Source organism: Heterodontus francisci, chromosome 33, assembly GCF_036365525.1.
Source record: "Heterodontus francisci isolate sHetFra1 chromosome 33, sHetFra1.hap1, whole genome shotgun sequence".
NCBI classification, from domain to species: domain Eukaryota; kingdom Metazoa; phylum Chordata; class Chondrichthyes; order Heterodontiformes; family Heterodontidae; genus Heterodontus; species Heterodontus francisci.
In genome coordinates, this window is record NC_090403.1 from 56,394,137 (window position 1) to 56,409,504 (window position 15,368).

The 15,368-nt window shown below is 45.0% G+C and overlaps 3 protein-coding genes across 3 annotated transcripts in view; 2 read left to right on the forward strand and 1 right to left on the reverse strand.

Moving 5' to 3' along the window:
• The window catches only part of LOC137348251 (cholecystokinin-like), a 96,867-nt gene extending 95,452 nt beyond the window's left edge, over window positions 1-1,415 (reverse strand). The window contains exon 1 of the mRNA XM_068013662.1: window positions 994-1,415. The gene's annotated coding sequence lies outside the window, so the exon portion shown is untranslated. The remainder of the gene's footprint in view (window positions 1-993) is intronic.
• The window catches only part of smarce1 (SWI/SNF related, matrix associated, actin dependent regulator of chromatin, subfamily e, member 1), a 490,930-nt gene that overhangs the window by 264,056 nt on the left and 211,506 nt on the right, over window positions 1-15,368 (forward strand). The gene's annotated exons all lie outside the window — the stretch shown is intronic.
• Window positions 1,062-11,330, forward strand: LOC137348250 (eukaryotic translation initiation factor 1b-like). Its single transcript, XM_068013660.1, has 4 exons — window positions 1,062-1,227; window positions 5,947-6,110; window positions 6,511-6,612; window positions 11,002-11,330. Exons 1-4 carry the CDS (start codon window positions 1,197-1,199, stop codon window positions 11,044-11,046), a joined length of 342 nt encoding a protein of 113 aa, XP_067869761.1. The 5' UTR covers window positions 1,062-1,196; the 3' UTR covers window positions 11,047-11,330.

The window sequence follows — 15,368 nt, forward strand, 5'->3', positions numbered from 1 at the left end:
GAGATGAGGAGAAATTTCTTCATTCAAGAGGGTTGTAAATCTTTGGAATTCTCTACCCCAAAGGCTGTGGATGCTCAATTGTTGAGTATATTTAAGTCTGAGATCAACAGATTTTTGGATATTCAGGGAATGAAGGCTTGTGCAGTGAGGGCAGAGAAGTGAAGTTGAACTACAAGATCAGCCATGATCTGATTGAATGGCAGAGTAGGCTCGAAGGGCTGAATGGATAATACGTGTGGTGGAGCAGCCAGTATCAAGTTGTTGAGTGGTTGTTTAGTAAGTTATCAGACAAGATTATTGAGGCACATAAAACCAATAGGTTCAACAGGCATTCAAGAACAGAAGAAATAGGACTAGGAGCAGGTCATACAGTCCCTCAAGCCAGCTCTTGTAGAGAAGGGAACTAGATGGCAAAATGGAATAAATCCAGAAAATGCTGGGAACTTTCAGCAGGTCAGTTAGTTCTGTGGAGACCCTGTTTCTCTCTCCACAGATGTTGCCTGACCTGCTGAGTATTTCCAGCATTTTGTATTTCTATTTCAGATGTGCAGCATCCGTAGTATTTTGCTGCTGTTTTAGATGAGAAGGTGGGATTCATATCTATAGACCCAGCGCTGCTCAGTGCTCATCCATCCCAGTGTCCAATGCCCTCCCAATTCCCAATACCCTCCCATCCCAGTGTCCAGTGCCCACCCATCCAAATGCCCAATGCCCTCCTATCCCAGTGCCCAATAACCTCCTATCCCAGTGCCCAATGCCCACCCATCCCAATGCCCAATACACTCCCATCCCAGTGCTCCATGCCCTCCCATTCTAGTGCTCAAAGCCCACCCATCCCAATGCCCAATATCCTCCCATCCAGTGCCCAATGCCCTCCCATCCCAATGCCCTCCTATCAAAGTGCCCACCCATTGCAGTGCCCAATTCCCTCCCAGCCCAGTGCTAGACCTGGAGCCAGTCCCAGTGCTGGGGTTTCCCCCACTCCTGCCTTACGTCACACGGCCAATGAGGTAAGCGCGCTGTGACGCACGCCGTGTTGGTGACGTCAGGCGCAGCCTCCGTCGCGCGATATATAAGGCGCGGGAAGGTTGGCAGCGGGTGGCAGTCTACAGTCTTGTCCTGAGTTGTTAGAGCTGGAGTCGGCAGAGTGCGCCTCACATCCCGCTTCGCTAAAGCAGTCACATCCTCGCTATCGTATGTCAGCTTGCCAGAACCTGCAAAGTTTCGGTAAGGATGGCGGCCGGGTGAGGCCGAGCCGAGGGGGAACAGCGCCCGCACTTAGGCTCGAGACGCCGACAGTCTTCGACTGGCTCACTGAAGAATTTTGTCCGCTTGCCGGCGACGCGGCCTCGGCCTCTTCTGGCGTCGGCGCTCGAATGGGAGGGCGCGGAGTTTGGGGAAATTCTTCCTGAGGGTTTGGGGGGGCGGGGTGTGCGCGCGTCGCTGGCTTCTGATAGGCCTGTTCAGCTGTCAATCAGTGATATCATGTGATCCCTGGTGGCGACATCGCGTCAGCACGTAAGGCGGGGTCAGCAGGACTGGGTTCTGCAGAAGGGTCAATGACCTGGAGTGTTAACTCTGCTTCTCTCTATACAGATGCTGCCAGACCTGCTGAGTATCTCCAGCGCTTGTTTTTATTATAAATTTCCAGTATCTTGCTTTTATCCTAGTCTATCCAATCTTTCCCCATAGTTGTATTTTTCCAGTCCTAGCAACATCCTTGTATGTTCTGATGAAGGGTCAATGACCTGGAGTGTTAACTCTGCTTCTCTTTTCACAGATGCTGCCAGACCTGCTGAGTGGTTCCAGCATTTCTTGTTTTTATTCCTTGTATGTATCCTCTTGTGCAATTTCATTCTTTCTGTAATGAGGTGACCAGAATTGTACAGTTAGGGAGTTCCAGGATTTTGTGACAGTGAAGGAATGGTGATGTAGTTCCAAGTCAGGGTGGTGTGTAGTATGGAGAACTTGCAGGTGGTCTTATTCTTCTGCCCTTGTCCTTCTAGGTGGTAGAGGTTGTGGGTTTGGAAGGTGCTGTCTAAGGAGCCTTGGTGAGTTGTAGATGGTACACACTGCTACCACTCTTGGTGGTGGAGGGAGTGAATGTTGGAGGTGGATGGGTGCCAGTCAAATGGGATGCTTTGTCCTGGAGGCTGTTGAGCTTCTTGTGTTGGAGCTGCACCCTTCCAAGCAAGTTGTGTATTTCATTGTGCATGACTTGTGGCTGAAATCCCCTTTTCATTTGAAGTTGGAGATTATAATGGAAATGGACTGGCTGAGTCAAATAGCCTATGCTGGTGGTTATGTTCCATTTGAGCTTCATTTTTATCAGTATAATCCTCTATTCCTTTCTGCCTGATGTGCTTCCCATTAAATGCATCTATCATTTACCTCAACTACTCAATGGTGATGAGTTCTCCACCCTGGGTCAAGATGTTTCTCTGGAATTTCCTGGTGCTGAGTTTTAATCTTGCAAGTGGAGGACACTTTCTACTGTTTATACTTTTGAAGGACTCTTGTCTGGCATGATGCCCTGTCTGAATCAGTTTTATTTACTAGAGGTTGCTTGCCATTGAGTGTTCAACCAACATCATAAACTGCACAGCAAGACTCAACTGATTCCCTACATTACAACAGTGCCTATGTCAATGGTAGTATAGGGCTTTTGGGATGCCCTAAAATTTTGAAAGGTCATAAGATCACAAACTGGAACAGGAGTAGGCCATTTGGCCCCTCAAGCCTGCTTTGCTATTCAACAAGATCATGTATGATCTGGTTGTGGCCTTGTGACCATGTTTGTACCATCATTAAAACTGCCTATTTCTACCTATATCATTACTTGACTCTTCCCTTGCCTCAGCTTATCTGATGCTAAAACCCTCATCCATTGCCTTTGTTACTTCTAGACCTGGCTATTCCAACACACTGTTGGCTGCCTCCATGTCTTAGCCTCTCCAAATTTGAAGCCATTCAAACTTTGTGCTAAATCTCAAGGATGTCCAAAAAAACTTGTACTTGTGTAATGCCTTTGAGGTAACAAACACCCAAGGTGCTTCAGAGGCATTGTAAAACACTTCACTGTCACATTAGGGCAGATTAGTCAAATGTGGATTTCAAGGTGTTTTAAGGCAGAGCAGTTTAGGGAGGGTATTTGAGCTTCAAGCCCAGGCAGCTGAAGGCATAGCCACCAATGGTGGAGTGATGAATATTCTGATGCTTGAGGTTGGAGTTAGAGGAAAGTAGATATCTTCAAGGGTTGTAGGGCTGGTGGGTTTGGAAAATGTGAATATCTTAAATTGAGTCATTGCTTAACTGTTTATCCATCTCCCCTATACTCACTAGTTTAGTTGGCTCCCAGTCAAGCAGTGCCTTTATTTAAAAAAAAAAAAATTCAAATCCCCCTCTCCTTGCTTCTGTCTCAACATCTCCAGCCCTCAAATTCTACCCCTCCCAATCTGTTCCTTTAACCTACCTCCTGACCTTGTGTGGCTGTCACCACTTGTAAGTGTAAACTTAATGAACAGCCTTTAATTCAGGGATTCCTATTGAAAATCTGTGCTGATTTGTGTCACTGGTCTAATTAAATGTCATGGCAACTCTTACTGAATAAAGAATTAATTGATTTTCAGAATTTTTGGATTCAAATATGCAGTTTATTGGTAATCTGTCTTTAGTGAAGAAAGCTGGTTTGCCCAGAAAGGAGCATCTATGGCTTATTGCTGTGAACTAGCTGTTTATGTTTAGATGAAGGAAGCTAGTTGGTCCATGTTGTCCTGCCCCTTTAAATGAGTGACTCATCCCTCATCTCGTGTCACTTGCTATTATATGATGGCACTCTTTTAGATGCCTAAAAGCAATGATATTGGGAGCAAGTGGAGCTGTTGGCAGTACATACAATTGGGAATTTATGTAATATGCTGACTGTTACTAAGACTACAACTTGGCCAGGGAACACCAGGCTGTAGTCCAAGAATTTGTTGGTTATGTGAATCTATTTTGTTTTGGAGTGGCTGAAAACAAGGCTACAATGATACTTTTATCGGGCATTCCACTTGGACCCCCTTGGCTGCCATTGTTAAAATGCAGTGAGGAAAAGTGAGCAAAAATATTGGCCAAACTGAAAACCCTGGGAATATTGACATGAGCACTCCTAGTAATAATGGATGAAATATACACATTGATAATTCATGTGTATTAGTTCAGTTTTTTCTTTGCTGCTATTGGTCCATACAAGATAGATTAAGGAAAAAGTAGGTCAGTAATATTCAAACTGGGATTCCCTGATCAGATTTTTGATCAGTTAGGCATTTTCTATGCTGTGAGCATTCTCAGCTGAGTTTCTGTTGCTGTATGCTGCTACCTTCTGATGGCTGTTAACTTCCTTTTTTTGAGTAGCTGAGATTTTCTGGGAGCAGGGCATTAATTGCATAGGCTCCTGACTTTGAAAAGTAGATGGTAAAGATGATTGGATAGTTGACTAATATCTGTCCTGTTCAAACTGAGCAGAAGCTCTCCAATTACCAGTGGGGTGTGACAATCTAGTGAGCAAGTGCCTTGGCAAGTAAATACTGACTTGGTCCACACTATGGAATGTGCCAGATTCAGACAATAGAAGGAAGCTCATACTACCTCCTGATGGGCAATAAATGCCAGCCTTGTCAGTGTTTAGCTTTAAGTGTTGCTCAATTGAGTGAGCCTCCATTCTGCAAATGAGAACCTGGAAGATGCTTAGCTTATTCTCCCTTTATACTAACATAAATAGGAGCAGGAGTAGACACTATGGCCCCTTGAGTCTGCTCCACCATTCAGTATGGTCATGGCTGATCTTTCTCACTCTACTTCCTTCTCCTTTCCTATAAAGACCAAAAATCTATCAGAGGCATCTACAACCCTTTGTAGAAATTCTTCTCATATCAGACTTAAATGATCAATCCCTTATCCTGAGACTGCCCTGTGTTCTGTTTCCTAGCTGGAGGAAACACTGCTGTCTACCCTGTCGAGCCCTTTCAGGATCTTTCAATAAAATCACATTCTTGTACACAATATAGGCCCAATTTTCTCAGCTTCTTGTAGGATTAGTAATCTCAGAAACCAATCTAGTGAACCTTTGCTGGGCTGACTCCAATGCAAGTAGATCCTTCAAGTCCAATACTCTACAGTACTCCAGATCTCAGCAAAGCTCTGCACAATTGCAGCAAGACATTCTTGTACACCAATCCCTTACAATAAGTCAACATGCCATTTGCCTTCCTAGTTGATTGCTGTACCTGCATGCTAACTTTGCATTCCTTGTATGAGTACACCCATGTCTCAACACAAATTTACCACCTTGTCCACTCTTAACCCAGTCAGCCTCTGTCCTCAAAGCCTACAATCCCACCTGTCCTGTGACAAACAAAGTTCTTGTAAGGAGTGGATTTTCCCACTTAAAATCTGTACACAAGAATTGACATGCAGGAAAGTTAACTTCTCAATTCTCTACTAAACTTGTCAAGGAAGTAATGTAAAACTGTTGTACTCCATTAAAATCTTGCCACTTCAGTGTTCCCAGCATTGTTTTTAACTTTAGTTTTTCAAGCACCTGCAGCATTTTTGCCTGCATCTTTCTGTTTTGTTAGCTTATCCATGTCCTTTTTTTTTTTTTTTTAGTTTGACCAAATTCAGTTTCACTAAATTTAGATATTCCCCCAATTCCCAAATACAAGTTACTTCTATATACAAGAGCTGCCCCATTCTCTATAGTGGTAATGACAGATAATCTGAGGGATAAATATTGACTAGGACACCATGGATAACTCTTCTCTTCAAAAACAGAGGTGTAGTATCTTTTACAGCTACCTGTCATGCCAGGCCTTGTCTGGCCTAATGTCTCATTTCAAAAAAGGCACCTTAAGTAATGCTGATGAAAATAATCTAACTGTAACCTGGCAACCTTTAATGTTACAGATCCCTTTGCTGATGCACTTAAGGGTGATGATCTCCTCCCTTCTGGGACTGAGGACTACATACACATAAGGATTCAGCAGAGGAACGGCAGGAAAACCCTCACTACTGTCCAGGGAATTGCTGATGAGTATGACAAAAAGAAACTTGTCAAACACTTCAAAAAGGTAAGTGCTGCAGACTAACAGGCAGCTCTTGCCTGACTCCAGGTCTTCAAGCTGTTTTCTAGTCAATAACTATTGTAGCACTAGTTATGCTGAACTTAATTTGAGGAAAGCAGGAGTGCTCTAGTACATTAACCCAGCAGGAGTCTTGCTTTATGGTTCCAATTGTCAGTAACTTGATCATTCTTCAATTTTCCACCCCTCACCCACTCCAGCTTAGTTACCCTACAGTCCTTACTGGCAGGGATCAGAATAAAACCACATTTGTCAACAACTAGCAGAATGCCCTCTTCACTGGAGAAGTTGCTGAGCTTCTAACTAATACTGCACTTGGACACAGCTCACCAAGAAGAGGGTCACTACTCTGTTTAAAGGATTATTAATTTAAAAACTTTTCCTACAGCAATTTGCCTGCAATGGTACTGTGATTGAACATCCTGAATACGGTGAGGTCATCCAACTTCAAGGGGACCAGCGCAAGAACATCTGCAAGTTCCTGGTTGAGGTGAGTGTTCTAGATTCAAAACTAGATATAATGGGTGATAATAGCTGTTACTGAATCTGTTTAGTTCTAGTAGCTAGTTTGCTATTGCACAAATCAACTAAGCAGTTTCCCCTAGAATTTAATGTTTGCCAGGTAAGTTCAGGCACTCTTGCTACTTGTAACAGACTGCCAAAGTAAACTTTAAATCCAGTGTCAGAGCCTCAGCAATTCATCTCTCCCTCTCCTTCCTTCCCTCCTTTTCCCCCCCCCCCCCCCCCCCCACCCTGGTGGGTTGTTAATGGTAACTGTATACTGTGGGGCCCTAAAGGCTACCTACTGCCCTTAAGATTTGATCTTTAAGATTCTGTTCAAGCACAGCTTCTGCTGATTAAAGATCCAAATAGTCAAACAGGCCCTTCGGCCCATTGTCTGTTGACCATCAGGCATCTAACTATATTCTAATCTCATTTTCCAGCACTTTGTGTTTCAAGTGCTCATCTGAATACTAAAATGTTGAGGGTTCCTGTCTGTCCCACCTTCAGTCAGTGCATTCCAAAATCCAACCACCCTCTAGGTGAGAATTTTTACCCAAATCCCTCTAAACCTCCTGCATCTTCAATCTATGCCCCCTGGTTATTGACTCCTCCACCAAAAGAGTTTCTTCCCAAATAACCTATCAATGCCCTCATAATTTTATATACCTCAAACATATTTCCCTCTTTTTCTTTTCTAAGGAAAACAACCCCAGCCTTTTTGTCTCTTCATAGCTGAAATGCTCCAGCTCAGGCAACATCCTAGTGAATTTCCTCTGCACCCTCCAGTGCAGTCACCACCTTCCTAGTGTGGTGCCCAGAACTGTACACTGTACTCCAGCTGTGGCCTAATAGCATTTTATACAGCTCCATCATAACCTCCCTGCTTGTATTCTATGCCTCAGCTAATAAAGGCAAGTATCCCATATGCCTTCCAAACCACCTTATTGATCAACCTGTGCTGCTTTCAGTGATCTATGGACAGGTACACCAAGGTCCCTCTGACCCTCTGTACTTCCTAGGGTCCTCCCATCCATTGTATATTCCCTTGCCTTGTTAGTCCTCCCAAAATGCATCACCTCATTCTCAGGATTAAATTCCACTTGCCACTGCTCTGCCCATCTTGCCAGTTTACTACATCTTCCTGTAACCTAAGGCTTTCCTCCTCAGTATTGACAACACCACCAAGTTTTGTATCTGTAAACTTACTGATAACTCCTATATTCACATCTAATGTACACTGGTAAACAGCAAGGGTCCCAGCACCAATCCCTGTGGTACACCACTGGTCACAGGTTTCCACTTGCAAAAACAACCCTCGACCATCACCCTCTGCCTCCTGCCACTAAGCCAATTTTGGATCCAATTTGCCAAATTGCCCTGGATCTTATGGGCTCTTACCACCTTAACCAATCTCTCATACAGGACCTTATCAAAAGCCTTGGTGAAGTCCATATAGACTACATCAGCTGCTTTACCCTCATCTACACATTTGTCACTTCCTCAAAATTCAATCAAGTTAGTCATACACATCTTCCACTGACAAAGCCATGCTGTCTATACCTGATTAATCCCTGCCTCTCCAAGTGGAGATTAATCCTATCCCTCAATGTTTTACAATATTTCCCTACCTGAGACTCACTGGCCTGTAATTACCTGGTTTATCCCTGCTACCCTTTAAATAATGGTACCACATTCATTGTCCTCCAGTCCTCTGGCACCTCTCCTGTGGCCAGAGAGGATTTGAACATTTGAGACCCTGCAATCTCCTCCTTTGCCTCACATAGCAGCCTGGGATACATCTCATCTGGGCTTGGGAATTTATCCATTTTTAAACCCACTAAACAGCTAATTTCCTCCCCCTCAATGCTAATTTGTTCAAGTATACCACATTCCCCCTCCCTAATCTCTACACCTACATCATCCTTCATAGAGAACACGGATGAAAAGTAATCATTTAAAACCTCACCTATGTCCTCTGGCTCCACACATTGCCACTTTGGTCCCTAATAGGCCCTACTCCTTCCCTAGTTATCCTCTTGCCCTTAATATACTGAAAACACCTTGATCCCTTATCTCGCCCACCAGTGTTTTTTCATGTCCCCCTCTTCACTCTCCTAACTACTTTTTAAGTACCCCTACACTTTCTATATTCTAGTGCCTCCACTGTTTCCAGCACTCTGAATCTGCCATAAGCTTTTTTTCTGCTGATAGTCCTCCTATATCCCTTGACATCCAGGGTTCCCTAGAGTTGTTGGTCCTACCCTTCCTCAGTGGGTACATGTTGGCTTTGAGGAAAGTAGCTGCTCCCAGTCCACTTTGGCCAGATCCTGTTTTATCATAAATTCAGCCTTCCACCACCTTCCCACCCCCCCCCCCCCCCCCCCCCAAAAAAAAAAATTCAGTACCTTTTTTACCTTTGGTCCATCTTTGTCCTTATGGTCACTATCCCTGAAATGTTCCCCACTCTCCTATCACTTGTACAGCTTCATTCCCTAGGATTAAGTCCAGTACTGCCCCTTCTCTTATAGGACTTTCTGCCCCCTTAAACCTTTGCATTAAGACTATCTCAGTTGATATTGGGGAAGTTGAAATCCCCTATTACCCAATTTTATTTTTACCCCTCTGGGATTTGCCTACATATCTGCTCCTGTCTGACTGTTTGGAGGCCTGTAGTACACTGCCAGCCAAGTGATTGCCCCCTTTATTGTTTTTAAGTTCTACCCATATGGCCTCATTTGAGGAACCTTCTAAGATATATCATCCCTCCTTACTAGAGTAGTTGACTCCTTGATCAGTGTGATGCCACCTCCTCTTACACCACCCCCCCACCCCTGTCACACCTGAAGATTCTATACCCTGCAATATTGAGCTGCTGTCCTGCCCCTCCCTCAACCATGTCTGATTGCAATAATATCATAATGCCATGTGCTAATCAATGACCTCAATTTATCTGCCTAGTAAGACTCTTTGCATTAAAATAAATGCAACCCAGCCTTGCATTTTTCACCTGTGCCTTAACAGGTCTATATTTGCTGTCTTCCAGACTGACTCATTTCCCTGTTTGTGCATCACCCTACTGTATCCCATCCCCTTGCCAAGTTAGTTTTAACCACCCCCCACAGTATGAGCAAACTTTCCAGCAAGGGTGTTGGTCCTATTCCAGTGCAACCTGTCCAACTGGTACAGGTCCTACCTTTGCCAGAAACAGACCCAGTGATCCAGGAAACTAAAGCCCTCCCTCCTGCACCATCTCCTCAGCCATGCATTCATCTGCTCGATCCTCCTATTCCTATACTCACTAGCATATGGCACTGGGAGTAATCCAGAGATTACAACCTTTTGAGGTCCTGCTTTTTAATCTACCTAGCTCCCTAAATTCTTGTTGCAGGACCTCATCCCTCTTGTGTCATTGGTACCAATGTGTACCACAACCTCAGTGGGTGAACAGTCAATGTCCTGTAGCCTCTTCAAGACATCCTCCTCCCTAGCACCAGGGAGGCAACATGCCATCCTGGAGTCTCATTTGTGGCCACAAACACCTGTCTGTTCCCCCTGATTGAATCCCTATCAGTATGGCTTTTTTTTTTTAAGCCCCTCCTGAGCAGAGCCATCTGCAGTGCCACAAACTTGGCTGTTGCTGCTTTCCCCTGGGAGGCCATTTCCCAAACAGTATCCAAAGTCTCTGTTTTAAGAGGGATGGCCACAGGGGACTCCTGCACTACCCACCTGTACCTAATATGCCTCCTGGTGGTCACCCTTCCCTCTTTGCCTCTGCCACCATTACCTGTGGTGTGACCACCTAGCTAAACATGCTATCCACAATGTCTTCAGCATGGCAGATGCTCTGCAGTGAGCCCAGCTGCACAATGCCAGGGACAGTGTCCCTGATGTCCCACATAGTGCAGGAGGAGCATGCCATGGGGCTGAGCTCTCCTGCCATGACTTAGCCTTAGATTACACTCCTTAGTTACACTCTTTTAATTATTGCACTACTTGCAATAGGGACCTTTATTCTACTGCCAACACTACCTCCTACAATCTAAATTCCCTACCTTTACTCTGACTATTGAAAGTAGAAATACTCACCTGTTCCTACTCTGTAATCAGCTGCCCCCACCACGATGAGTCGCTTTCTGAACTGTCAGTCCTGAAACACTGTCTGAGTATGCCTGTCAAGCTGCTGGAACTCCTGCTTGTCAGTCCCTGTCTCCTCGCAGGTCTGCTTGGTCTGGCTCTAGTGGTTGGGATTGAAATTCAATCCCATAGTTGGGTTTACTGTCTACCAGTAGTTTTTGTTCTTTACATTATCATGAAGCTTTAGTACCAAAACCATAAGTGTTTGTTTATAGTGAGCTTTGTTTCATTTGACTTGCAGGTTGGCATTGTTAAGGAAGAGCAACTCAAGGTCCATGGGTTCTAATGACAGTTTATCTGTGTGCCACTGCTAGATAATGATGGGCTCTGACTTATGGACTAATCTTTGATTGTGGGAAGCCTGTATGTTGGCTCATGACTTGCACAATAATGAGCAGTTCCAATCTTCCAGCTCCTGCAGCAAGATCTCTAGATACATTTGTTTTTGTCCCAGTTAACTTTTTTTTTTTTACATGGTTTGTAATGTTTGTGCTTGCTTTTAAAAGCACATGTTAGAACACTTTGTACCTCTTTTTGTATAATGTATAATAAAACCCACTTGAAAAACTTGTTCTGACATGAGTTTCCTTCAATGGTCATAATCTTGCATCCTATATACACCAGGATGTGATGTATATGGATTTCAGTAAGGCGTTTGATAAGGTTCCCCACGGTAGGCTATTGCAGAAAATACGGAAGTATGGGGTTGAAGGTGATTTAGAGCTTTGGATCAGAAATTGGCTCTCTGAAAAGACAGAGGGTGGTGGTTGATGGCAAATGTTCATCCTGGAGTTTAGTTACTAGTGGTGTACCGCAAGGATCTGTTTTGGGGCCACTGCTGTTGGTCATTTTTATAAATGACCTGGAAGAGGGTGTAGAAGGGTGGGTTAGTAAATTTGCAGATGACATGAAGGTCGGTGGAGTTGCGGATAGTGCCGAAGGATGTTGTAGGGTACAGAGACATAAACAGGCTGCAGAGCTGGGCTGAGATGGCAAATGGAGCTTAATGCAGAAAAGTGAGGTGATTCACTTTGGAAGGAGTAACAGGAATGCAGAGTACTGGGCTAATGGGAAGATTCTTGGTAGTGTAGATGAACAGAGATCTTGGTGTCCAGGTGCATAAATCCCTGAAAGTTGCTACCCAGGTTAATAGGGCTGTTAAGAAGGCATATGGTGTTAGCTTTTATTAGTAGGGGGATCGAGTTTCGGAGCCATGAGGTCATGCTGCAGCTGTACAAAACTCTGGTACTGCACCTGGAGTATTGCATGCAGTTCTGGTCACCGCATTATAGGAAGGATGTGGAAGCTATGGAAAGGGTGCAGAGGAGATTTACTAGGATGTAGCCTGGTATGGAGGGAAGGTCTTACGAGGAAAGGCTGAGGGACTTGAGATTGTTTTCGTTGGAGAGAAGGAGGAGGAGAGGTGACTTAATAGAGACATATAAGATAATCAAAGGGTTGGTTAGGGTGGATAGTGAGCGTCTTTTTCCTCGGATGGTGATGGCAAACACGAGGGGACATAGCTTTAAGTTGAGGGGTGATAGATATAGGACAGATGTCAGAGGTAGTTTAGAATTAGAATTAGAATATTACAGCGCAGTACAGGCCCTTCGGCCCTCGATGTTGCGCCGATCATCTGACCTACACTATTCCATTTACATCCATATGTCTATCCAATGACCACTTAAATGCCCTTAAAGTTGGCGAGTCTACTACTGTTGCAGGCAGGGCGTTCCACGCCCCTACTACTCTCTGCGTAAAGAAACTACCTCTGACATCTGTCCTATATCTATCACCCCTCAACTTAAAGCTATGTCCCCTCGTGTTTGCCATCCTCATCCGAGGAAAAAGACTCTCACTATCCACCCTATCTAACCCTCTGATTATCTTGTATGTCTCTAAGTCACCTCTCCTCCTCCTTCTCTCTAACGAAAACAACCCCAAGTCCCTCAGCCTTTCCTCGTAAGACCTTCCTTCCAAACCAGGCAACATCCTAGTAAATCTCCTCTGCACCCTTTCCAAAGCTTCCACATCCTTCCTATAATGCGGTGACCAGAACTGCACGCAATACTCCAGGTGCGGCCTCACCAGAGTTTTGTACAGCTGCATCATGACCCCGTGGCTCTGAAACTCGATCCCCCTACTAATAAAGGCAAACACACCATATGCCTTCTTAACAGCCCTATTAACCTGGGTAGCAATTTTCAGGGATTTATGTACCTGGATACCAAGATCTCTCTGCTCATCTACACTACCAAGAATCTTCCCATTAGCCCAGTACTCTGCATTGCTGTTACTCCTTCCAAAGTGAATCACCTCACACTTCTCCGCATTAAACTCCATTTGCCATCTCTCAGCCCAGCTCTGCAGCCTATCTATGTCCCTCTGTACCCTACAACACCCTTCGACACTATCCACAACTCCACCGACCTTCGTGTCATCCGCAAATTTACTAACCCACCCTTCTACACCCTCATCCAGGTCGTTTATAAAAATGACAAACAGCAGTGGCCCCAAAACAGAACCTTGCGGTACACCACTAGTAACTAAACTCCAGGATGAACATTTGCCATCAACCACCACCCTCTGTCTTCTTTCAGCTAGCCAATTTCTGATCCAAAGCTCTAAATCACCTTCAACCCCATACTTGCGTATTTTCTGCAATAGCCTACCGTGGGGAACCTTATCAAACGCCTTACTGAAATCCATATACACCACATCCACGGCTTTACCCTCATCCACCTGTTTGGTCACCTTCTCGAAAAACTCAATAAGGTTTGTGAGGCACGACCTACCTTTCACAAAACCGTGCTGACTATCGCAAATGAACTTATTCTTTTCAAGATGATTATAAATCCTGTCTCTTATAACCTTTTCTAACATTTTACCCACAACCGAAGTAAGGCTCACAGGTCTATAATTACCAGGGCTGTCTCTACTCCCCTTCTTGAACAAGGGGACAACATTTGCTATCCTCCAGTCCTCCGGCACTACTCCTGTCGACAATGACGACTTAAAGATCAACATCACCGGCTCTGCAATCTCCTCCCTGGCTTCCCAGAGAATCCTAGGATAAATCCCATCTGGCCCAGGGGACTTATCTATTTTCACTCTTTCCAAAATTGCTAACACCTCCTCCTTGTGAATCTCAATCCCATCTAGCCTAGTAGGCTGTATCTCAGTAATCTCCTCGGCAACATTTTCTTTCTCTACTGTAAATACTGACGAAAAATATTCATTTAACGCTTCCCCTATCTCCTCTGATTCCGCACACAACTTCCCACTACTATCCTTGATTAGCCCTCCCTTTAGATCCTTCCTGGCTAGCTTGTAACTCTCAAGCGCCCTAACTGAGCCTTCACGTCTCATCCTAACATAAGCCGCCCTCTTCCTCTTGACAAGCGCTTCAACGTCTTGAGTAAACCACGGCTCCCTTGCTCGACAACTTCCTCCCTGCCTGACAGGTACACACTTATCAAGGACACGCATTAGCTGCTCCTTGAATAAGCTCCACATTTCGTTTGTGCCCATCCCCTGCAGTTTCCTTCCCCATCCTACACATCCTAAATCTTGCCTAATCGCGTCATAATTTCCTTTCCCCCAGCTATAATTCTTGCCCTGCGGTATATACCTGTCCCTGCCCATCGCTAAGGTAAACCTAACCGAATTGTGATCACTATCGCCAAAGTGCTCACCTACATCTAAATCAAACACCTGGCCGGGTTCATTACCCAGTACCAAATCCAATGTGGCATCGCCCCTGGTTGGCCTGTCCACATACTGTGTCAGAAAACCCTCCTGCACACACTGGACAAAAACAGACCCATCTAAAGTACTCGAACTATAGTATTTCCAGTCAATATTTGGAAAGTTAAAGTCCCCCATAACCACTACCCTGTTACTCTCGCTCCTGTCGAGAATCATCTTCGCTATCCTTTCCTCTACATCTCTGGAACTATTCGGAGGTCTATAGAAAACTCCCAACAGGGTGACCTCTCCTCTCCTGTTTCTAACCTCGGCCCAGACTACCTCAGTAGACGAGTCCTCAAACGTCCTTTCTGCCGCTGTAATACTTTCCTTGATTAACAATGCCACACCCCCCCCTCTTTTACCCTCTTCTCTGTTCTTTCTGAAACATCTAAATCCCGGAACCTGCAACATCCATTCCTGCCCCTGCTCTACCCATGTCTCCGAAATGGCCACAACATCAGGATCCCAGGTACCAACCCATGCTGCAAGCTCACCCACCTTATTCCGGATGCTCCTGGCGTTGAAGTAGACACACTTTAAACCAAGTTCTTGCTTGCCAGTGCCCTCTTGCGTCCCTGTAACCTTCTCCCCTACCTCACTACTCTCAACAGCCTGTACACTGGCACTGCAATTTAGGTTCCCATTCCCCTGCTGATTTAGTTTAAACCCCCCCGAAGAGCACTAACAAATCTCCCCCCCAGGATATTGGTACCCCTCTGGTTCAGGTGAAGACCATCCTGTTTGTAGAGGTCCCACCTACCCCAGAAAGAGCCCCAATTATCCAGGAAACCAAAACCCTCCCTCCTACACCATCCCTGCAGCCACGTGTTCAACTCCTCTCTCTCCCTATTCCTCTCT